The following is a 25090-nucleotide window of genomic DNA, read 5'->3' as shown; positions in this document are numbered from 1 at the left end:
AGTTACAGCATTAATAATAAAAAAAATATTAACAGCATTAACTCTGAATAAGCAGTTCATTTAGCTGCCATTAGATATGCAGAGAAAATGATTGTTAAAAAAAGTCCAGTAAGAATGCTATGTGCAGTACTTTACTTACATGAATGATCTCTGCCTAAAGCTCAGACCAGACTATTAAACAGCCCCCATTATGCTTTTTTAAATATGATCTTTCATGCAGTGTGCCATGTAGCTGTATGTGAACATAAACTATCTGCACTATCTGTGACTGACAGTGCACGATAAATGAAGTTTTTGTCTATTAAAAAAAAGAGTCGGCTCACATTTGCCTAAACAAGTCGTTAGCAAATCTATTTTTACTCTGTTACGGATCCACGTCACTCCGTAACATATTTGCATAATGTCCACCCACATTCTACGTCACGAACAACTTGCCTGCCATCTTACAATTAATGTTACCGCACTCTTGTTAATGTGATCGAGCATTCATGCTGGGTTCGCCTAAACACTTTGTAATATAAAAAAAACAATAAAAAACGAGAGCACACAAAATCCTTTTTAACTGTTTACTCTCCACTATTCACCAAAACTGAACTTAACACTTGCAAAGTGGCAAGGCGCATGCGCAGTTCATGTGTCTGGATGCATTTTTCCCTCTGGGCTTGCCATAGCATCCTACGGCAAGCCCCAAGGGAAAAAAATTCATCCACATACGCGAAGTGCGCATGCGAAGGGGTTTCGTGTGCTCTTGTTTTTAATTGTTTTTTTGTTTTTATATTACAAAGTGTTTAAGCAATCCCGGCATGAATGCTTGGTCACATAAACAAAAGTGTGGTAACATCAATTGTAAGATGGCAGGCAAGTTGTTCGGGACATAGATCTGCCTTCAAAGGAACAGCCGGAAAAGAGCGGGGCGGTGAGGAGTAGTAATGGCTGACCAGCGTTGGCGTTATTTGTTTGGACGAGAGAAGGAGAGATTGCTGTGGATCATTTTCTTTCGAAGATTTTTTAACCTGATTATCTTTGACTGGACATATTCCCCGGGCTTCTCACCCTCCGCCATTGGCCTCTCGGACTTCATTAACCCCGGTGAGACCGAACCATATTTGGATAACACACATTCAATAAACACGGACTTTAAACATTTTCCACTCACTCGCACACATTCACGTACCGTTTGTAATATATATAGTTTGTAAATAGTGTTTATGTTTTTGTTTGGTTGTTGTGCACCTTTTTGGTTACTTTATTTAGTTTTGTATAATACAAGTTTGCTTTATCTACTCGTTTGTGTTTGTCCTTTTTGCTCACCGGCCTTTTAACGCAACACCGACATAAAAAATAAAAGACCTCTCGATTTTTGTAGCCACACTTAATATTAAAATAGCTGGTTGTTACACAGTAAAACCGCGCCATCTTTTCTATGTATTGACGGGTCTCAAGAGCCGTTTTTCAGTTATGGTAATGGCCGTTTCGTTTTTACGGAAAGGAGGGGTTTAGACAGACTGAATATTTGAACTGCCAAATCATTTGATGACTTCGAAATGACTATCATTTAGAAATGGGGTAAAATTAAATCTATTTTTGGAGAAAACTAAAGTGTTTTCTGACCTTGCATACATGTAAATCTGTTTTTAGAGACTCAATAAGCAATATTAGCAACCTTTAAAATGGCATAATATGACCCCTTAAAAGACTAAAGAACTTCCACTCTGACAATTTCATGTAACAACGCTTCTGTCTCTGACGCAATTTTACATCTTTATTTTTCCAAGTTTTTCCTAAGTCAAGAATTTTCCACTATACAGGTATACATAGAACTACACAAACACACGTACTGCTTTCTCATTATTCTTTTTAAAGGTAAAGTGCAGGTAAATTTGTTTCATTTTTACTTTATATTTTGTATTAATTATTTTTATGTAGCCTATTTATTTTTTTGGGTTGTGGACCGAATAATTTAAGTTTCCATTATTTCTTATAGGGAAATTCACTTTGATTTATAAGTGTTTTGAAATACTAATGTGCTTCTGGAATTAATTATGTTCGTAATCCAAGGTTCCTGTGCTACCTCGGCTTCAGGGAAAAAGATCTGGCTCTCTGGACTACTGAGCCGCCACTTTGTCTCCCCCTAGTGTGTCTGCGTACGTATGTGTCTCACTGATGTCAATAAAGTAGATTTACCTGTGTCACCGTATTTAAGGTCGGCAATCGCGTACTACTGCTTCTCCCCAGTGCTACATTCACCTCCCTGGCCCGTTGTCAAGGACCCTTAACCCTCAACTGGAACGAGTCAGGCCAGTGAACTATCGTCTGCAACAGCTGGGTAAGTGCAAAAGCACTGAGGTATATCATATAATTTTTTTAAATGGTGGATTGAACCAATTCTTATTGGACTAAAATAAACTCCACTCTACATTAGCACCCTGTATACTGAACCTCATACTGAATACTGAGTGTGTGTTTCATGTACTGAGATGAGAAACACAGATGATGATGTTGAGTTTATACAGTGTGAAGTTCAGGAACACTTACCACTTATCATCTCCACTGTAATCTCCTCTGTTCTGTCTCCATCAGTGACCTGACACAGGTAATGTCCTTCATCTGACTCTGTACAGTCTCTCAACTGTAAGGAGACGTTTCCTCTCTCCAGCTCCTGAGTGAACAGACTCACTCTGCCCTCGTAACGTCTCCCCTCTGTCACCTGATTGTTCTTATAGACACAAACACAGTCTGTCTCCTTAAACCACCGGATCTCCATGTTAACAGCACTGATTTCAGGAGACAGACGACACGAGAGAGTCACAGCAGAGTGATTATACTCCTCTGTACCACTAGGATCAACGAGTTTAAACTCATCTGTGTAGGAAACACACACACACACATTGTTGGTTCAATGTGCAATAAATAATATTGATACATACTGTATATCTCTGTAAACGTAACTTACTGCTCGCAGTCGCCATCTTTATCTCTTTCTGTAGGTTCAAACTAATAAAATCCTAAACACACACAGAAAGAGAGAGTCATCCTTTTAAACAACTTAACTCACACAAACACACTGTTAGAAAGCACAATTCCACGGTGTATTTGGAGGATTAGTTTAACAGGTTATTGAGTCGTTGGTGACTAACATGTACTTTAGCATGATGCTAACTCCTCTTACCTTTTCTGTTCCTCATATAAACATATCTGCTGCTTTAGCTAAAGTGTGACCACATTTCACAGCGGCTCACAAACAAACTAAACCGTCTGTATCCAGTCTGATGGTTCATTAATGCCTGTTGGTCAGAGTCAAGAACTTTCACTATCATTACAATCACTGAGAGATCCTTCCTTCCCTTACAATCTGAGAGCCCTGCCCTCGTTCATAGTTCACTTAAATATTTAATAATTAGCTAACACTATGTCCTTTTGTCACTATTACTATCAGATTAAAGCTCAAAGTTGAGACTGTAACTCTGTACCAAACATGAACTGTGTATCATTAATGTTTATCTTAAACCTAATATACAGTATATTGCTGTTGTTAGTTTAACCTCAAATCTGTCTACAGTGGGGAGAAATAAACTCACTCACTCAATCATCTACTGTATACCGCTTTATACTGTGTACAGGGTTGTGGGTGGCCTGGAGCCTATCCTTGAAGACTTAGGGTTAGGCCATAGGGCAGGGTACACCCTGCACGCGGTGTTAATCCATCACAGGGCATGGAGTGTACACTTACTGTACATGTACACACTCACATTTAAACATTACAGGGAATTTGGGAATTACATTTAACCTAATCTAAATGTCTTTATACTGTGGGAAACTGGAGCACCCAGAGGAAACCCACCAAGCACGGGAGGAACATGTTAACTTCATGCACATAAACCCCGTGGCGGGAATCAAACTCGGACAATGGAGGTGCAAGGTGACCGTTCTAACCACTAAGCCACTATAGCTGGTCCTGATGCATTGCAGCGTTTGGGTGATTTCTCATTCCAGTTACATATTTCTATAAAATGACAGTGCAGTGTTGCTCCACTGCAGTGTGGAGCAGCAAGAACAGAGAGAGGATGAGCTGTACAGGATAAGAGTGTTTCAGTGACCACGCCTACTGCATAAATCTGATTATTGAACATTTTCACATTTCCACTCACTCACTCACTCATCATCGATACCGCTTTTTCCTGTATTCATGGTCGCGGGGGTCTGGAGCCTATCCCAGGAGATTTAGGGCATGAGATGGGGTACACCCTGTACAGGGTGCTAATCCCTCGCAGGGCACAGATACACTCAGCCATACACTCTTTCACACACTATGGGCAATTTGGGAACACCAATTAGCCTAATCTGCATGTCTTTGGATTGCAGGAAGAAACCGGAATACCCAGAGAGAACCCACCAAGCACGGGGAGAACATGCAAACTCCGTCCACACAGAGACGGGAATCGAACACGGACCCTGGAGGTGCAAGGAGACAGTGCTAACCACTACACCACCGTGCAGTCTTTATGCGATTTCATAATGATTTGAGGTATTTATTCATTAAATAATGTACTTGAGCATATATTGATATCTACAGTATTTAGGTTTCAAGAGCTTTCCAGAGGGTTCCTTCACCAATCTCTCTCTCTCTCTCTCTTTCTCTCTCTCTCTCTCTCTCTCCCTCTCTCACTCTCCCTCAGTCTATTATAAAAAATAATGCAGTTTAATAAATATCTGAGAAAACAATCTGTACTAAAGACCAAACATTTTTACTGCAATTTTTATGACTTTAAAGTTTTAAAATTTTAAGTTATCTTATCTACAGTCTTATGCATAAGTATATATATAAACATTTATTTAGCATGCAGATTTTTGTGTATGACATTCATGTGGTTATACAATACCAGTTTCCTTAACACAGTTTTTTTTTTACTTTCCGCTAATCTGATTGCTTAGGCAGGGTTCTAGGAGAGCTGATTGTCACACAGGGTTGCCAAATAACTGAAATACAGGACAAAGGACGGAAGGAGGTTGTTTTTTATTTTGTTGTAACTTAATTTTACACCTTTATTTGAAATTTCATGAGAAGTTTTTAACCCATATTGACTTGAACGTCCCTCGTGTTTTATATTGTCATTCTATATTACAGTATATGTACAGTACATGAGCTGTTTGCATGTGTTCATATGAATAAAATAGTAAATATCAATTGATATTTATTTGGATTCCCTAACATTCTGCAGTAAATATAATCACTAATCACAGTGTATCTATCAATAATTACAGATTGATTTGTCTGATTACAGACATTTACAGGATTTGACTTTTGCTGTAATTTTTGCTCTGAATGTTCTAACAGTGTCTGTAGTGTGTACGGCACCCTGACTCCAAACTCCCCTTAATATTAAACTCTTACAGAGATAACAGCTGCGTACCTTTATCCTTTCTCTATTTCTTACTTTCCTTTTTGTACACTTGGTACCTAATCACTTTGACCTTTTTATTTATATATTTATTTTAATTCATTAAGCATCTGGACATTTCACACTCCCAAGTAAGGGTCAAGACTAAACCATTTTCCATTTACTGGTGTGTGTAGACTGGTAATATATTATTCTTATTGATTTCACACAGGACAGAAGAATTAATTATGCATGTAAAATTGTACAGTACAGTAAATATTCACAGTGTTAAAAATGATCTGTGGTTTATTCAGTGGCATTTCGTAGTGTGAGTGATTTTACTAATTGAGGTGCTGTATAAAGTTCAAATGTGCATTTGATATCCCTGCAATCAACGTGAGGTACCGCGGTAAAGTTGGTTTGAGGTTGGACGTTGGATATTTGAGCTCCGGCGACCAGATTTGTAGTGGAGATTCGCTAACAGAGTCTGGAGAAAGCACGTCGTCTACTGCGCGCGTTAGGGACCGTCTGCAAATTACTGTCCGACTGAAATACGGATAAAATTAATATTATAAACACTGATATTTAAAATAAATAAACGAATTATTGCTTCAAAATCTATTCTAAAATGTGTGTCCACTTGTCCTGCAGAGGGCACAAACTTTTTTTGTCAATATTATCACTTTTCATTTTGATTAATAATTAATATGTAATAATTCTGCATTTTATTTCAATACCATCCAGTTCATGTGACCTATTGCCTCAAAATCGATTCTAAAAGGTGTGTCCACCTGTCCTGCAGAGGATACAAACTTTTTTATTTAATATTATCACTTTAAATTTTTATTAATAATTAATATTCAATAATTCTGCATTTTACTTCAATACCCTTTTAGGTCATGTGACCTATTGCCTCAAAATCTATTTTAAAATGTGTGTCTACTTGTCCTGCAGAGGGCACAAACTTTTTTTGTCAATATTATCACTTTCCATATTTATTAGCAATTAATATTCAATCATTCTGCATTTTACTTCAATAGCTTTCAGGTCAGGTGACCTATTGACTCAAAATCTATTCTCAAATGTGTGTCCACCTGCCTGCAGAGGGCACAAACTTTTTTATTCAATATTATAACTTTCATTATTTATTAATCATTTTTTATAGAATTTTTATTGATTTTACTTCAATACCTTCCAGGTCATGTGACCTATTGCCTCAAAACCCATTCTAAAATGTGTGTCCACATGTCCAGCAGAGGGCACAACTTTTTGTTAATTAAAAAATCACTTTGCATATTTATGTGTCATATTTTTATGTGTCAGTGATTATAAGCAATATTTGTTGTTGTTGATTTTACTTCTTTCCATCGTTTTACTTTGAATGAATTCCTGCAACACACATTTTCTTTGGAAAAATATTCAGTAATTGAAATATATGCAGTAATTGAACAATTAAATACACAATACTATATAGGCACAATATCAGTTTTGTAAACTGTTTATAGTATATGTTCTTCATTTGTGGATTGTTTGCACACTCATCGTAGACTGTTTTAAATAAATATTTTCATATGCTGTTTTTCAAACTGTTTTTTTTTATATTTTTATTCTGTTGTTATATTACATATATACTTTTTTCTCTTCTCCCCTTAATCCAGCTTCACCCATCCTGGTCTTTACCTATATGATTTTTTTTTTTTTTTTGTGGCATCCATTGTGAACAGCAAAGAATGTCACTGTACAGGGAAAATGTGTTTCTTGACTATGTTCGTATGGTAATAAACTTGAAATTTGAAACTTATTTAATATCAGAAAATAATTTACATAACAGTAGCATAAAATTGTAGCACTATACAACTGAATAAACATTTGCATTATTTTACTTTTTACACACATTTGAATATACATATATTCTACAAAAAAAACTCAACTACCTCCCCTACTTCACGTCATTATTGTCGTGGCAAATTTGTTGTGTACTATGCCAAATTTCCAAAACAAAATCAATAACTACTCAAGCACTGAAATAGCAAAAGAGTTTATTGCAGCCAAAAGTAAATGGACAGCACTGGGCCAGCCAGACAAAAGACAAACAGACAAACTGTGAAGCTGTCTATCTCTCACCTCCTCCCACTTCCCTAATTTTACATGGTTTATATACCTTCATTTAACACTTACATCATTGTTTGCTCCTCCTTAAGTCAAGAAATCACTTAATATTTATTAGATGTAAGCCAATTTTGCCTAGGTTAGGTTGATGTAGCGCCTCCCAATTGCGTAATCTCCCTTTTCCTTTTTTTTCATCTCATATTTATTTAAGTCTTGGCCTAAGAAGTCTTATGCTTTCCCTTTTTTGGAGAAAATTTGGTTTGTTCCTTTTTCTTGACCAGACCATTGACCACCGCTGGTGACTTGAGGTTTTGTTGAAGCCGCAATCAATTTTTCTAAAATTTCCTCATCAAGATGTGTAAGTGTTCTATTTTCATAATTATATTAAATTTTTTATTATTCTCATCACAGTATACTTTGTCTTATTTGTTTTTTAACTGTCCATTATATATTTTAGAGATTTTAGCTATTTTAGAGAACATATGTTTAAACAGAACATACAAACAGAACATATGTTCTGGTTATTCATTTAGATTATGCTTATAACTAATTAATTTAACAGATTATTTTAATGATTTTTTCCCTTATATTTTAACTGAGATAAGCATTAAGGTATATTTAATCCGCTTAAATCTGATTAAAGTATTGAAATGACTTTAATCAGATTAATTCAATCAATTGATCATGTTTGTTAGTATTTAATTTTTGTTTACGTACTTATTATTCCCATATTATGTGGGAATATAAGGTTAATTTAAACAATCACATTACTCTGATCATTGCATGATTATTTGCCAGTTTTGAACTTACACTACTAAAATCAAGATTACATGATTACATGTATACATATATGTATATTACAATATTAGATTAATTTGGTTACTGGTTGGTAAAGAGATAATTAATTTTTTAGTTGTGCATGTTGCAGTATGCTTTGTTTTGTTATATTGTTTTTTAATATGTGCAAATTGCATTTGTTTCATATATTTATTTAATATATATATATTTTTTTATTATTTATTGTTCTAAAATATTTATTGTTCTAGTTCGCAGGCAGCGCTCTTCTCGTACATCTTCTCGTCTAAGATTCCTTCTGGGAGCAGGTGGCTCCACCTTCCCTTACCCAAATCGTCACAATTTGCGTCTGATTCGAGCTCTGATGAGCGAGGATGATGATACAGCTGAAGATCAGTGATTTACTTCAACAATTTACCTGATATACTACTTATATTTTTCTTAACAATTTGATAAATCTGATCTTGTTTATCTGTTTTTCAAAGCAGAAGTCTGGCTCTTTTTTTTGCACTTTGTCCCAATTGAACTGAAAGTTTATTTTTATATTTTGGATCACTGCCTGCACTTTCTGAATTTTCCATTCCATTAAAGTTGCACAACTTCTTGCACTCTGTGTGTACGGGTTGTTCTTGGGTCACACTTTGCACATTTTCTTTAATTTACATTACCCAACCATCGTTAATCATCTTAAGCGTAAACGTAGTAAATATTATTAGTATTATTATTAAAGATTACAGGTTATTATTTTTCCTGATGTTAGTTTTCTTATCTTATTGCTCTATTATCTAACTCCTGCCTTCTGCCTGCATGTTTTTCTCACTTCCTCAATTTGTTGTGCAGGCTGCGAGGATTAAGGCCTCTTGAACTAAGGCCTTCTGGGTATTTGGTACCTTCCACTCAACTTCAATTATAGTTTAATAATTTTTTTCCACATTCCCCCCTGAAAGCCATGAATATGGCTTTACTCAATTTTTTTCACATTCCCGCCTATTCCCGCCTATTCCATGATTAAGGAGGAGCTCTAGTAACAAGTTCTAGATTATTAACACATTTATGATAGCATTGATACTTTTAACAATTGCTACTTTTTCTTGCCTTTCTCGGATAGACCTTGTGGTCTCTACCTTGTAATCAGGAGAAATTATAGCTAATTTTAGGTTCTCTGCTCAGGGGTAGGCGAAAAAACCTCATGGACTAAATTTGAGGAAAAATTCCTACCCTGCCAGTGGCTTAGCACTCGACAATGCATTGGCATCTGGTCAGAGGACTCAATAGTAATGAACACAGATCATTATAGCACATAACCAGTTGTAAACCACCGAAATATCAGATATCAAATATTCAAAATAAAACATTAAGACAAAAATCAAAAAATGATTATAAAGTAAAATCATTAATACCTGACTTGATTACAGTGAATTTACATTTATATGAAATTTTTTTATGGACCAGGAGTTTATGGTTTCTAAAGTCGGCATGGTTCCTGCCGAGTACGATATTGTTGGTAGCGACGATAGCGTTTATGCATCCAGGTTGGCAAGTTGCTTACGTGCGTTGACCAAATGTTTTTTATGCATCCATAGTCCGCTTTGTTTTTATTGGTATAGTACAGATCAGAGTTATCCCGTGTGAATGTTCTATTTGGGGAGGTTGTTGGCAGGTTTGCCAACCAGGCTTGTTGCTTTGGGTTAGAGTTCCATAGCTCAAAATCGTTGATTGAGAAAGAGACAACGTTAAATGTCCAGTATTGACGAATGTCTTCCGAGATTAAGTATACTTGATAATTTTCTGTCTCATTATATTTAGAGACAGATACTGTTCGTACGCAGTACCATTGAGTTGTGGTAAGGCATAGTTCAGGAGTGGTCTTTATGAAGTATCTTGTTACAGTCTTACGGTTTACCCACGTGTCTCGATTCAATATTAGATTTACAAAGTCAAGTAGGAGTTCAGTAGGCCGAAGGAGCTCATGCACCGTAGTCCATTGTTTCAACTCTGTAAGGCTACGATCCGGTGTGTATTGTCCTCTCCAAGGTGCAAAACTTGTGTCAGAGCGATGTAGTCTTGCTTGTTGGCAGACGTAGCATATGGCATCTCCTCCCACATTTTGGCATTCTTTGTGGATCAACTCATGTATGAACATGTCAACAGTGAGATGGCAGTCTCTGCCTCCTGTCGCCATGATAAAGTTCTGGTCCTGCACACACTAAACTACATAAATACTAAACAATTTCATAATAAAAGTTCACAAGTTCAATCAAGAGTTTACATTTCATCAGGTTTATAGTTCCATCAATATTTTGTCTATATGTGTGAAAATTCTTTTATATGTATATTTACATGGTTATTTGTTTACAGTGTGCTCTCCTCTACTCTTTCCATGACCATGCTAGTCCTCCCACTAGGTATGGTTTCATAGCTATGTTCAATAGGTGATTCATGTAATTCATGCGTTTCCGTTTCATGTATTGACATTACGTATTGTCCTAGTAAAGTACTTCCGAGTTTACTAATTAACCTCCTTATTAAGGGTATAACACAACAGATTATTAGTAATGTGGCTAATAGGATTATTCCTATCATGGTACCTATTCTGATTAAGTATGCTTTCCAGTCAGTTGAGAAGAACCATGGTGTCCATGTTGTATGTGTTTCAATAGTATTTTTTACATGTTCATCTCGTAGGGCTTTCATTCTTTCGATAACTAACGTTAGAGCTCCATGTGGGCCAGTGTGTAGGGGGATTTGTGTACAGCATGAGGTTCCTATTAACTCGCATACTCCTTCATTTGGGGCTCTCATCATGTCTATGGCAAATCGATTTTGTACTGCCATGAGTGTGGTAGCATGCAATTGTCCTTTAACCAAGTCTAAAGCAGAGATAGTATAATTGATAAATCGTTGTTGATTGTACCATACATAATTAATCCATTTAGTATTACGTACAATTTGAAACCAGGGAAATATGCCAGTTGTGAGTCCTGTTCCTGTCATATCCATTATGATGTGTTCCTCTGGAATCCCTACTGGAGTTCCAGACCAATCGATTTTAACATTTGGATCAGGTGCCCATTTTTGAATTTGTAAGACGCTAGTATTGTCTGTAAGTAAGTATTGCGTCCAATCATCAGTGTCGCGTTTGTGTCGTAGTCTGGACCAGTCAAACTGTATTATTTGCACTTTACCTTCTAACAAAACAGGTGCACAACAACCATACCATCCATCTGGTAATGTTTGATGCATCTGGTTTTCTCCACAATACCAAAAGATATCAGCTAGCGGTCGGGTACCCCTGTGTAAGCTTGGTATTATTAAAAAGGCTTTACTTGATTCCGTGCATGAGTAGTCTAATTTCCTATTACATATAGTGCTAGTCGCAATTAGGGTGTTACGGGTGTCCATTACAGATTCACACTGCTTAGACGCATTTCCCACTGGAATTAGCCCATTGGAACATAGGCACAATGGTAAAGACGTTGTGCCTTTTATGTATACAGTAGGATGTGCTTCTTCTAAAGTGTCCAATGGTGAGTAAGTGCAGCTAGTACTTAAATTTCGCATCCATTCAGCACCAGCTGGTTTGGCCGCTGCTCCGAGCAGACAAGCGATTGGGCATAGAAATTTTGTGTTGTAGGGAGGTTGAGAGCATTCATCTAGCCCTCTAGTGGGTTTAACTAGTAAAGGACGATTGTTTCTTTCGTGACATACAATGCATGTTTCATTAGTTACACTAAGGGCACTGTATGTTAGCCATTGTTTATATAGACTCTCCTGTTGGTAAGTGTGTGCATTATGCGCTTTTGGAGATGTGATGACATCGGTTACCAGTTGATATGCTGTTAGCCTGAATACAGTAAAGGCATAGTGTGCGGGTGGTATATTCTTAGAGTTGTTGTTGCTGGTTTCAGCGAAAGGCCAACATCCGACTTTGATGCATTGAAAATTGAATTGAATGGTTATTGAGTCTTTAATTCCTTTTTCTGCAGTTAAGGTATTGGAATTTATTAAGGTGTAAATCTGGCCGTCTATATCATTTTTCCAACCTAGACATCGTTTGTCTTTAGGTTTACCAGTCATAATAAAGAAATTAGTTTCTAATGACAATGATATATAGTGATTGTACCTTTGGGCTTGGTATGTAGCAACTAGTGTTTTGTAAGGTGACACCATGGTTTTTCCATTTCCTAGGACTAGCATAGCCATTCCACATTCTACATGTTGATGGAGTGTTTCCTTTAGGTGGATCAATTTTCTAGAATCCAAATTAATAACTATGTTGTTGCGGGTGTTTATGCTCTTTTTGATGGTGTATGGAATGGTAATGCGGTTGCGAGTCATATTAGCGGCACGCTTATATCGATAACTCATGTTTGGTAGATAGTCATTGCGGGTCGGGTTTAAGGGTTCTGGGTTTGTTAGTACTATATACAATATTCTTATCATGATGACAGTTCCAAACATAAAACCCATTGCTAATGTTAATGCATGTATGTTAGCATGATTTAGTCTGCTTTGCTGTCGCATTGTGGTGGATTTACTGTGTTTTACTGTGTGGTTGTGTATGTTGTGTATGGTTACAAATGTCCAAATAATTTCTAGTAGCTGTTTAGATCCTAATTTGACAGAGTTGTGGAATTTTTCCACTTTCTTTATAAAGCTGTTGGTTGTGTGGCTTTTACTCGTGCTCGGGTACGGTGTGCTGGACCATGTTCTTCATTTTCACTGTCATCGTCGTTGAAATAATTGTTTTCTCTCGACGGGATTTCTATGTCCTTTGGTGGAGCTTGGAGGTCTCTAGGACCTTTTGCCTTGCAACAGTAATTTAAGTGATACCAGTGCTCTTTACCTTCTACTTTGATGGCTGTTGGAGTAGCAAGTACCACCTTGTATGGTCCTTCTCTGCGACCTTGTGCCCAGTGTTTTCTTTTAAATACTTTGATATATACCCAGTCTCCTATTTCTGCTGATTGAAGTTCTTTCTTGTTAATTGTTCCTTCGTGAGTTGCTGCGTTAGTCTGTGAAAATAGAACTTTATGAATATCCGTTAAGTGTTTGATGTAACTCTCCATTTCATTTTCAAGTTGTTCAAGAGCAGGTCCATCATATGGTGTGCGAATGTGGGGGACAGACATTGGTCGTCCGGTAAGCATTTCATGTGGAGTTAAGTGTGTCATGCGATTGGTCTGAGACCGCATCTTCATTAGTGCTAGGGGTAGCGCATCAATCCAAGATAATTTAGAGCTTGCACAAATCTTGGCAATTTTGGTTTTTAATACTCCATTAGCACGTTCTACCATTTCTTGTGATTGAGGGTGATAAACGCATCGTAATTTGTGCGTGATGCATAGAGCCTCTGTGATACGTTTTATAATGTCATTTACAAAGTGGGATCCATTATTCGAACTTAATATATCTGGGATTCCAAATCTTGGGATTATTTCTCTGACTAGAAATTTTGCTACGGTTTTTGCATCTGCTTTAGCAGTTGGAGCAGCTTCTACCCATCGACTAAATCGGTCTTCCACTACTAAAATGTATCTTTTTCCACTTTTGCGCTCTATCATGTCTACAAAATCCATTATTAAGTGTCTAAATGGGCCCATAGGTTGAGGAATATGTCCTAGAGGTGTTGTTGATGCTTTTCTTATGTTATATTGACCACAGATTTCACATGTTGATAGATAGTTATCGACCTGGCTAGCAAGATAAGGAGACCACCATTCTGAGCGTATTGTTCGCAGGATTTTCCCCCTGGCGCAGTGATCAATTCCGTGCGCGGACTTTATTAACATGGGAAGGTATGACGCAGGTGCTACAAAAAGTCCTTTGCAATTACGCCAAATATTAGTATCTTGGTCAAATTTTGCTCCACGCCTTATACAAATTGCTTTTTCATATGCAGGGGCTGAGTTTTGCATTTCTGCAATGGTTTTTAAAGTTAATTCTGTGTCACACGGTTCTACGTCTTCTGCAATTACTGGGACCATACTGCAAGTAGGTCCTAAGGCTGCTTTCTTTGCAGCTTCATCTGCTGCAGCATTGCCTTGTGAAACAAATGACCCGTCTGACTTGTGGGCACGGCATTTTACAACAGCTAATTTTGATGGGAGTGTCATAGCATGTAAGAGGTCAGCTATTGCTTGTCCATGGGAAATTGGCGACCCGTCAGTACGCAAAAATCCTCTCTGCGCCCATATTGTTCCGAAAACATGTATTACCCCATATCCGTATGATGAATCAGTATATATGGTGCACCTTTTTCCTGCGCCGAGGTTACAAGCGGCTGTTAATGCTTTAATTTCTGCTAGTTGAGCAGAGCATGGCTGAGGGATGAAAGCAGAGGAAACGACCTGATACGCTTTATTGTCTGCAGATAGGGACACTACAGCGTATCCAGCTTTATTTACACATTGGTCTCGGAAACATGATCCGTCTACAAAGAATACCTGCTCTGCTTCTTTTAGTGGTTGGTTTTCTAAGTCAGGTCGGGCTTTAACAAATTTATTAGACTCTTCTGAGCAATCGTGAGGGGTTCCGTCTATTGGCAGCACCATTAAGCTAGCCGGATTTACCGTCTTACATCGTTCAATGGTTAATTCAGACGCGGATAAAATTACATCATATGCTGAGCGTCTAGCATTAGTTATTACAAACATTTGACTAGTTAGTAACGCGCGTATTGCATGAGTAGTATATAGTGTGGTTGGATGCCCCATGGTAATACTTGATGCTTTTTCATACGCAAATGCAGCTGCTGCAAGACCACGGTAACAGGGGGGCATACCTTTTTCAATATTATCGAGTGCGGCACTATAATATGCTATGGGCTGTTTGCCCATTCCGTGTTGAGCTTGGGTTAGTACAGCAGACGCAAATCCTTGTCGTTCTGACACGTATAATTGAAACGGTTTGGTATAATCAGGACTGGCTAAAGCTGGCGCTGTGGCGAATGCTGTCTTGATACAGTTAAATGAAGCTAATGCTTCAGGTGTCCAGTTAAGAAGGGAGTTAGGTTTAGTTCGATCAGCAGCTTTAATTAGATCTCTTAATGGTTGTACTTGAGATGCAAAATCGCATATCCAGGGTCGGCTAAACCCTGCCATCCCCAGAAACGATAACATTTGTTTTACTGTTTGGGGTTGAGGTGCCTTTAGGATGACTTCAATGTGGGTTGGTGAAATTTTTTTGTTCGTTCCTTCTAACACTCGACCTAAATATTCGACTGTTTGTTTACAGAATTGTAGCTTGTCTTTGCTTACCTTATGTCCATTTTCTGCCAGCATAGTCAATACTTTTATTGTGTCCTTTTGACATTGTTCTTTTGTTGGACTGCAAATCAAAATGTCATCAACATATATTAACAGACGACTTGGTATCGAGAGTGTCGCTAAATCGCGTGCTAACACCTGGTTAAAGAGGGAAGGAGACTCCACATATCCTTGTGGTATGGATTTGTACGTATATTGTTGCCCTTCGTAAGTGAATGCGAATAAGTACTGCGAGTCAGGATGTAGAGGAATGCTAAAAAAGGCAGAGCATAAATCAATAACTGAGTACCACTTAGTTCCCTCAGGGATATTTGACAATATTGTGTGTGGATTAGGAACTACGGGAGTGTCTGCAATGACTATATTGTTAATAGCTCTGAGATCGTGAACTAATCTCCACTTTTGTGAATTTTCCTTTTGAAGTGGAAAAATAGGGGTATTGCAAGGACTTGAAGTAGGAATAAGTACTCCAGCTTCCACTAATCCTAAAATTGTGGGTCTGATGCCTTCAATTGCCCTGGACGACAGCGGATACTGTTTTATGTATGGGAGCCGGACATTGGGTTTAACCTGCTGATTTGACTAGTCCTACATCTGTATGATGCTTTGACCATAGTATTTCTGGAACTGCTTGAAGTATTTTATCTTCTGTTTCTTTTTCTTCCTCTTTAATCACTGACATCTGTGAAATTGCTATGTCTTTATCTTGCAATTCTATGTCTACATGGGTGGCAACAACTCTGCCTATGTTTTCTTGTGATATATACATGAACTTTTTATCAGGTGATAAATGTATGCATGGATTTAATGTTGGTTCCCTATCGTTTATTTGTTTGGCTTCCTCTACCATCTTACCTAAATCTTTTTGTTCAAAGTTTTCCGCAATCATCAGAGAGACATGTGGCGCTGCATGTTCAACTTGGTACCATTCTTGAATTTTCTCGGGCAGTAGTGCAATGGCTGCCACTCCTTGTGGGCCGATTATAATCTCCATGGTTTTCATGTCCATTTCACGGCCTTCTATTAAGTCTTCCCACAATGTAGCAAATTCCTCCTCATGTTTTGAGTCATACTTTATGGTGCAATGTAGGGGCAAGTCTGTTTCTTGACAATCTGGACGTAAGTGCTTAATCCATGGTTTCCATTATTGATAAGTATTCCAAAGGCCAGATGGTTCGTTGTATTCTAGCCAGTATACCACATTAACTTCTTTCGGTGTTATATCTGGGTTATGAATGAGTAGGCATTGTGTTACTAAGGTTTCTGGAAAAGTCACCCAGAGTCCTGTTGGTCCACAGTGTATTTTTGCTCCTAATTTACATAATGCGTCTCTCCCCAAGAGATTCATAGGTGCATGTGGGGAATACAGCAGTGGAGCATTGATAGTTACTCCGTCTAATGTTAGTTCTTGAGGTTCAGTAAACCGTAAAGTCTGAGTTTTTCCCGAGAAGCCCACTGTTTGTATTGCTTTACGGGTCAGGGGGAGTCTAGAGCCTGCTTGTCCAATGCTTGAGTACGTAGCTCCGGTGTCAATCATAAATGGTGCCTCTAGATATTGTCCTATTTTCACTGTCACCGTTGGTTCTTGGGCCGGATACAAAGTGGTGACAAACTGCATAAGTTCCCCCTTATTAGGCTTCTCTGGGCATCTTCAATAATTGGGGTTTTGGCCTTCTGAGGGGCCTTCCCATTGTCCACTTTGAATTGGTGGAGGTAGTTGATCATGTCTTTGGTTTGGTTGGTTTTGTCCCTTCCATGTATCTGACCAGCCAGATTGTTGTGTAGCTGGCAATGGCGGGGACATTTGGGTGGTTGTCTGTGGTCCTCGGGGTCCTCGGGGTCCCAATGTTTGACCTTGTTGTTCGGCCCTTTCCACTCTGTCTCCCCATAGGAATTGAACATGAGGACAGTCTCTTCTAAAGTGGCGTAAATCACCACAGGCCCAACATCCTCTTCCTCTGCCTCTGCCATATTGGGGTGGTCTCGTCATTCGATATCTTGGCGTAAATGAAGTCATTGTTTGCATTGGGGGGTTGTTTTGATATGGTTGAGTCACGGGTGGGGAAGTTGGTTGGGGATTTACCATAAGTGCAGCCTGCTTGGTAGCCGCTTCTTTTTCTTTCTTCTTTTCTTTTTCTTCTTGTTTGTTTCTAACTATTTCTCCCAGTTGCGATTTACACAATTGTGTCATCAAATTGTTTGACATTTCTTTCGCTTCAAGTTTTGCCTTTCGATATTGATTGACAAAATGAATTATGTGGGCTTGGAAGGTTTTCCAGGCCATGGTGTTGAGGCCAATCACTCCATCCAATTTTTCCTGCACTGAGAGTGGCAAAGTTTTCTTCAACATCATTCTAAACAGGCCTCTACTTGTATCATTTTCATCCCAATGACCACCAGTTTCATCTCTCCAAGCATCTTGGAAATTTTGTATGAACTTAACTACATTTTCTTCTTCAGCCAGTTTGATAGTTTCTAATCGTCCTGGATCCATTTTTGTTGGGTACATTTTCCTTAGGGCTCCCCAGATTGCATTTCTGTTGGGTCCCAGTGGGTAATGATCATATCTAGCATCTTCGGCCTCAGGTGGCATTCCAGCTTCTTGCAAAACTTCAGTGGTTTTATTTTTCCCAATAGTTTGACCTAATATGGCCTTGATGTCTCCAAGGGCCAGTTGGTGGCCCATTGTTTTTTCTTCAAATTGGGTAATCCATCTCTGTGCTCCCTCGCATAGGTCTGGAAGTCTACCTATGAGTCCAGTCACATCCATAAAGCTCCATGGCACATAGTGTAGTGCTGTTCCTTTTACTATTAGTGGACACTGGGATGAGGAGGCTGTAGGTACATCTTCATCCACTTGTCTTTTCCTTTCCTCTTCTCTTCGGCACCTTTCGTGTTGAAAGCAAGCAAGTGTTGTGCTGCTGTATCGATCCGGTTGTCTCAGAGTGGATCTGTCTCTCAGTGCTCTAGTAGTTTGAATGGCTTTTTCCCCTTCCACCTCCATATCTACCTCTATGAGACTTGTTACATTTGAGTCATGATTTTGTGCCTTTAAGCTATGTGGAAGTTTTTCTCTTCCTTGTAGGTCTTCAGTTGCATATTCTCTGTTGTTAGACTCTGATACTTCCTTGGTTGCAGTCCAGCTATGTTCTTGTGTTGCATTTAGTCAAGTTATATTTTTAATACTGTCTGCCATTTCATTTAAAACTTTTACTAGGCTTTGACTTTCTTTAAGGGTTTCTTTTTGTTTCTCTATCAGTCCTATTTGTCTTGTTAAGTCGGTAGTGTTTCTTCCATTAAGATCTTCAAAGAGTCCATGAAGTAACTTATCTTCCTCTTCTAATGGAGTTATCTTCACTTCCCCTTCTAGCTTGACTAATTTTCCCTGATTGTTTTCTTTCATATTCTTTCTTTCTTCCATCTCGGAACGAGTATGGGCAAAACTCTTTGGTCTTGTGCTTGCTTCACCTTGCTGAGGAATAGGTAGTTCTTTTTTCAGGCATGAACTTTCACCAGGACATGAGACCCATCGAGGTTTCATTTTAGTGATATCTTCGGTTCCTTGCCCTCGTGGTGAACTAGTGCTCGGGTATTCATTCCAGTATGTCTGAGCATTTTTATTCATCATGTTTTTCCATGACTGCTCTTCAGGGAAAATTGAGATTTCTTCACTTGGTAACCTTTTTTTCTGCAATATTTTTTGAACCTGGGGTTGAAGATTGAGCTCTTCTTCCAGCTCCTCTGCCAGCCGACCATAGATTTTATTCCTGCTCCTTTGACCGTGCTAATCCTTTCAGTGTACCATTGACTTGTAATTCTACGTTTGTCCATTCATCTTCAATTGTTGTTACTCCCATCATAGGGATAGTAGGATACACTTTATTCTCCTGGGGCTGTTCAGTGTTATAGGGTGGTGGCCTCATGCACATCTCTGGTGGTGGCGGAAATGTTTCTTCCTGTCCATCTTGCCTTTCTGTAGTTTCTTCCTGTTTGGCTCTGTTCTTTTGTTCATTTTCCTTGATTTCCTTTTCTCTTTTTAATATCATGTTCATCATTTGTTGTTCAGTTTTTTCTTGTTGCCTTTTCTGCCTACGTTGTCCTTCTTCCTTAAAATAATCTATTATCATTAACTTAAGTTTGAGTTTTTCTTCCATTTCTTTTTTCTTTTTTCCCGCTCCCCAGCTTATGATCTTATTTGCCTCAATTGGGTACATGTTTCTATGTTAAATGACCCATCAGTAGGCCATTGGTCTGAATATCCTTTTGTTTTATCATGCCATTTTTTCATATATTTTCTGATCTCTTTTTCGAGTAGACGGTGTTGCTCAACTATGATTTCTACTGGTTTTTCCATTCTGGGATTTTATTATTTAATTATTACTCTTGTTACTGAAGTTTACTGAATTTTTTTTATTTTTATTATTATGTATATAAATCGTTATTTATTATTTAATTTTTATTAGAAAATGGAAAAAATGTATTTATTCTTTTGTTAGTAACAGTATCCTCTGTTATCCACACCATCCAAGCAAGTCCCCTTGTAAATTCAACAATGATTTCCAATTCTTTCTATGGTACACTAGATGGCGCCATAGAAAATTATAACATAGCAGTAAAGACTACATCAATGGCGCTCCATTGCAGTTTCTCCACGTGTTTCCTCTACTCCGCCTCTTAGATGTTTCTAAATTAAGATCTAACACACATTTTCACAGAAGCTTGTGAGCGGTTTGTTCCGCTTTTTCTTAGCTGGTTGACTTTAACATATATTCGTGAACAATTACAGATTTATATTTCAGTAATAAGTCTATCAGTAGCAGTCGTCGTCCTACATTATTTATATATGCATATAAACCAATTTTTATGTTACTATGTGAAGTCTTCTCCCTCAGCAACCAGGCGTCCAAGTTGGCCGGCCAAATTACTCCCCTTGTTTGTCACTGGAGATTTTCTTCTCTCAATGTTCGTGGTGCATGTGAGTCGTGTGCGCTGCGGTGTGCCGTTTCCTGATTCACCCACAGCCACGTCTGCTTCAACTCAAACACAATGCAATGGATAACGGTTGTAACTTTAATTAGATTATTTTCTTTTATATCAGTTATGTATTGCATAATATGAGCATTTTATTATTATTATTATTCTAATTAATACACATATTCAGTTCAGTTTCTCATTTCTATATGGTTGTTTAATTAAACAGTTCAGTTCATCTACCAACACTTAATATATACGTTTTCTTTTGCAGCCTTCTTTCTCTACCCAAATAATATCGCCTCACAAACATGTGTCCCCCCCGAGTATGTGGGATTGAAAATACTATCTGCATTGGCAAGCATATCAAATCTACGTTCATAACAGTTAATGCAAGAGCTATTAAACGTTCTGGAAATGGTGCGTTCCTAAATAATTGTTCTTCCATCATTCGCTCCGTGCCTCGTGATATTCTGAGTAAGTGTTGGTTGGACATAGGCGCTTGTGAGGGAACCATTTGGTAATAATATGGAATCAAAAAATTGGCATGTGTGTGTACAGGGTTGGCGCTTGGTGACTGTGTTCCTCGTCTCCTCCTTCTCAGATTATTGTGTGCTCTATTGTCCTCCATTACTCTACTTGTCTCTGGATTATCTCTCCAGAGCTCATATAATATACTAATGTGTTTTGCTATGTCTCCGGATTATCTCTCCAGAGCTCATGCAGCCTCTGCCCTCGTGCGCAAATACTTCTATCCAACTCTACCAGATCCCACTTAAGAGATGTTCCAGGAGTGGTATAGCTGTATTTGTCACCACAGACGGGAAGCTATTCTATCTATGTCTCCGGATTATTTCTCCGGAGCTCATGTAACTTCTGTCTTCGTGCGCAAGCACGTCTATCCAACTCTACCAGATCCCACTTAAGGGATGTTCCAGGAGTGGTATAGCCGCACTTGCCACCACAGACAGAAAGTTATTCTACTTATGTTACTTATGTTACTTATTTTACTAATATTACTCCTATTTCTATTCATGTATGTGCTAATACACTATATATGTATATTTGTATGTGTGGAACTAATAAGTACAGTATGAATATGTTGACATTAAATTTATTACATATATTTTTATAGCACTATATGAGTGTACTTAATCCATTTAACCAATAACCATCTCCTGCTACCACATATTCAGAAATTCTATTTTTATCCGGTTCTTTCTTCACTTGCCACACGTTTCACAATTCAAGACATTATACCAATTGCAACATCATAAAATCACAGAATTACAACCACAAATCAAACCTATCTATTCTAATTTTCTAATCATGCATTCCCACCAGCCACCTGATCAGGACTTTTCCACCTGTCACCTTAGCCCTGCTAAAGGAATTTTCCAGTCCCTAGAGCAGCGGTTATACAGGAATTTTCTGCTGGAATTTTTCCACTCGCCCGTTCAGCCCTATCTATCATGCCAATCATCATACCTGGACGTACTATGGTATCATGATGATAGCGGTATCCACGAGATTTCCTTTCACACCGTAGTTGTATACTACATATTACCACGGTACCTAGGTATATTGTAGTACACGGTTACTTGTTCCATGCCAACGCATGCACGCACACACCCTACCTACCAGTATTTCTTCTATCCACTCTTCCAATCAACACTACTTGTTAATTGAAGGCAGCCCTACTTGTAAAATGTTACAATTCACGACTTCAAGACAATCACAACAGAATTACACAATACAAATAACAACCAACAAGATCAGCTCAGCAAGCACAAAAGCATTAATTAACATCAATTTATAAGCGCATACTGTTTTGCTATTTTTCAGATTCCATTTAACATTACTTTATTACACATTACATTACATTACTCAATTTCCACATAATTTGGTTCCCGGGGCCAGCCAGCCGTCCCCCAAGAATCACCCGACCCCCACAGACAGCAGAAAAACTATAGCAGAATTTGAATAACAGGTTTCTGCTTACCTTGTTCCTATTGCCGGCAGTTCCGCTGACTGCGTAGGGTCGCCGACCCCCGAGGGGCTGCAACGACCAGCCGGGGTATCCTATGCCGACAACGCCAATATGTCGTGGCAAATTTGTTGTGTACTATGCCAAATTTCCAAAACAAAATCAATAACTACTCAAGCACTGAAATAGCAAAAGAGTTTATTGCAGCCAAAAGTAAATGGACAGCACTGGGCCAGCCAGACAAAAGACAAACAGACAAACTGTGAAGCTGTCTATCTCTCACCTCCTCCCACTTCCCTAATTTTACATGGTTTATATACCTTCATTTAACACTTACATCATTGTTTGCTCCTCCTTAAGTCAAGAAATCACTTAATATTTATTAGATGTAAGCCAATTTTGCCTAGGTTAGGTTGATGTAGCGCCTCCCAATTGCGTAATCTCCCTTTTCCTTTTTTTTCATCTCATATTTATTTAAGTCTTGGCCTAAGAAGTCTTATGCTTTCCCTTTTTTGGAGAAAATTTGGTTTGTTCCTTTTTCTTGACCAGACCATTGACCACCGCTGGTGACTTGAGGTTTTGTTGAAGCCGCAATCAATTTTTCTAAAATTTCCTCATCAAGATGTGTAAGTGTTCTATTTTCATAATTATATTAAATTTTTTATTATTCTCATCACAGTATACTTTGTCTTATTTGTTTTTTAACTGTCCATTATATATTTTAGAGATTTTAGCTATTTTAGAGAACATATGTTTAAACAGAACATACAAACAGAACATATGTTCTGGTTATTCATTTAGATTATGCTTATAACTAATTAATTTAACAGATTATTTTAATGATTTTTTCCCTTATATTTTAACTGAGATAAGCATTAAGGTATATTTAATCCGCTTAAATCTGATTAAAGTATTGAAATGACTTTAATCAGATTAATTCAATCAATTGATCATGTTTGTTAGTATTTAATTTTTGTTTACGTACTTATTATTCCCATATTATGTGGGAATATAAGGTTAATTTAAACAATCACATTACTCTGATCATTGCATGATTATTTGCCAGTTTTGAACTTACACTACTAAAATCAAGATTACATGATTACATGTATACATATATGTATATTACAATATTAGATTAATTTGGTTACTGGTTGGTAAAGAGATAATTAATTTTTTAGTTGTGCATGTTGCAGTATGCTTTGTTTTGTTATATTGTTTTTTAATATGTGCAAATTGCATTTGTTTCATATATTTATTTAATATATATATATTTTTTTATTATTTATTGTTCTAAAATATTTATTGTTCTAGTTCGCAGGCAGCGCTCTTCTCGTACATCTTCTCGTCTAAGATTCCTTCTGGGAGCAGGTGGCTCCACCTTCCCTTACCCAAATCGTCACAATTTGCGTCTGATTCGAGCTCTGATGAGCAAGGATGATGATACAGCTGAAGATCAGTGATTTACTTCAACAATTTACCTGATATACTACTTATATTTTTCTTAACAATTTGATAAATCTGATCTTGTTTATCTGTTTTTCAAAGCAGAAGTCTGGCTCTTTTTTTTGCACTTTGTCCCAATTGAACTGAAAGTTTATTTTTATATTTTGGATCACTGCCTGCACTTTCTGAATTTTCCATTCCATTAAAGTTGCACAACTTCTTGCACTCTGTGTGTACGGGTTGTTCTTGGGTCACACTTTGCACATTTTCTTTAATTTACATTACCCAACCATCGTTAATCATCTTAAGCGTAAACGTAGTAAATATTATTAGTATTATTATTAAAGATTACAGGTTATTATTTTTCCTGATGTTAGTTTTCTTATCTTATTGCTCTATTATCTAACTCCTGCCTTCTGCCTGCATGTTTTTCTCACTTCCTCAATTTGTTGTGCAGGCTGCGAGGATTAAGGCCTCTTGAACTAAGGCCTTCTGGGTATTTGGTACCTTCCACTCAACTTCAATTATAGTTTAATAATTTTTTTCCACATTATGTACAGTACAATTATATAATCACTTATTTACATAATGGGCATTTCCAAATTTCTTGTTTGGCGATCTCAAACTGTGCAAGTTTCATACCCAGACATTGGACATGAAACCATCGCTGACAGTCATCACACTGGACCTGTTAAAAGAAAAAAAAAACTTGAGTTTTTTTTTTTTTTTTTTTATAGAAACATGAATGTTGCAATGAAGCAAAGTATTAAGATAAGGTTTCTTTTAACATGGGAAGGACTTTATTCCTTTATGAAGGACTTGATATTATATAATGTGCATAGTAAATATCTTAACAGCCCTCAAACACAATAAGTTTCCTTCTATTTCACCTTATTTAAGGGCAGATGACTGTTTAAGTCAGGACTATGTTTAGGATATTTATAGTGTATGGCAGTACACTTTTGTTCCACCTCATTTAGACCAACAAACTAGGCAACACAATCTAGGACAAAAAAATATTATATTAAAATAATAATGCTAAAAATACTTTGAGCATCTGTACTTGTGGCTATTGTTACTTATGCTAATGGATTCAATAGGCCCCTCATATCCTTGAGGTCTTGTCCTGTTTGTCA

The 25090-nt window shown here is 37.6% G+C and overlaps 2 protein-coding genes across 2 annotated transcripts in view; one reads left to right on the top strand and one right to left on the bottom strand.

Annotated features, from left to right (window-relative positions):
- Positions 1 to 25090, top strand: part of LOC128512617 (trichohyalin-like) — a 179794-nt gene that overhangs the window by 60691 nt on the left and 94013 nt on the right. The window lies entirely within an intron of this gene.
- LOC128512034 (uncharacterized) lies at positions 8833 to 23133 on the bottom strand. Its single transcript, XM_053485150.1, has 2 exons — positions 22524 to 23133; positions 8833 to 13297 (listed from the first exon to the last, which is right to left on the bottom strand). The coding sequence occupies exon 2, from the start codon at positions 12804 to 12806 to the stop codon at positions 10635 to 10637; it is 2172 nt and encodes a 723-aa protein (XP_053341125.1). The 5' UTR covers positions 12807 to 13297; positions 22524 to 23133; the 3' UTR covers positions 8833 to 10634.

Source organism: Clarias gariepinus, chromosome 24 (genome assembly GCF_024256425.1).
Source record: "Clarias gariepinus isolate MV-2021 ecotype Netherlands chromosome 24, CGAR_prim_01v2, whole genome shotgun sequence".
Classification (NCBI taxonomy): Eukaryota; Metazoa; Chordata; class Actinopteri; order Siluriformes; family Clariidae; genus Clarias; species Clarias gariepinus.
This window is presented reverse-complemented; position numbering and strand designations above follow the sequence as displayed.

Coding starts and splice junctions, on each gene's coding strand:
- LOC128512034 (XM_053485150.1), bottom strand. CDS start 12,806: ATGCGACAGCAAAGCAGACTAAATCATGCTAACATACATGCATTAACA.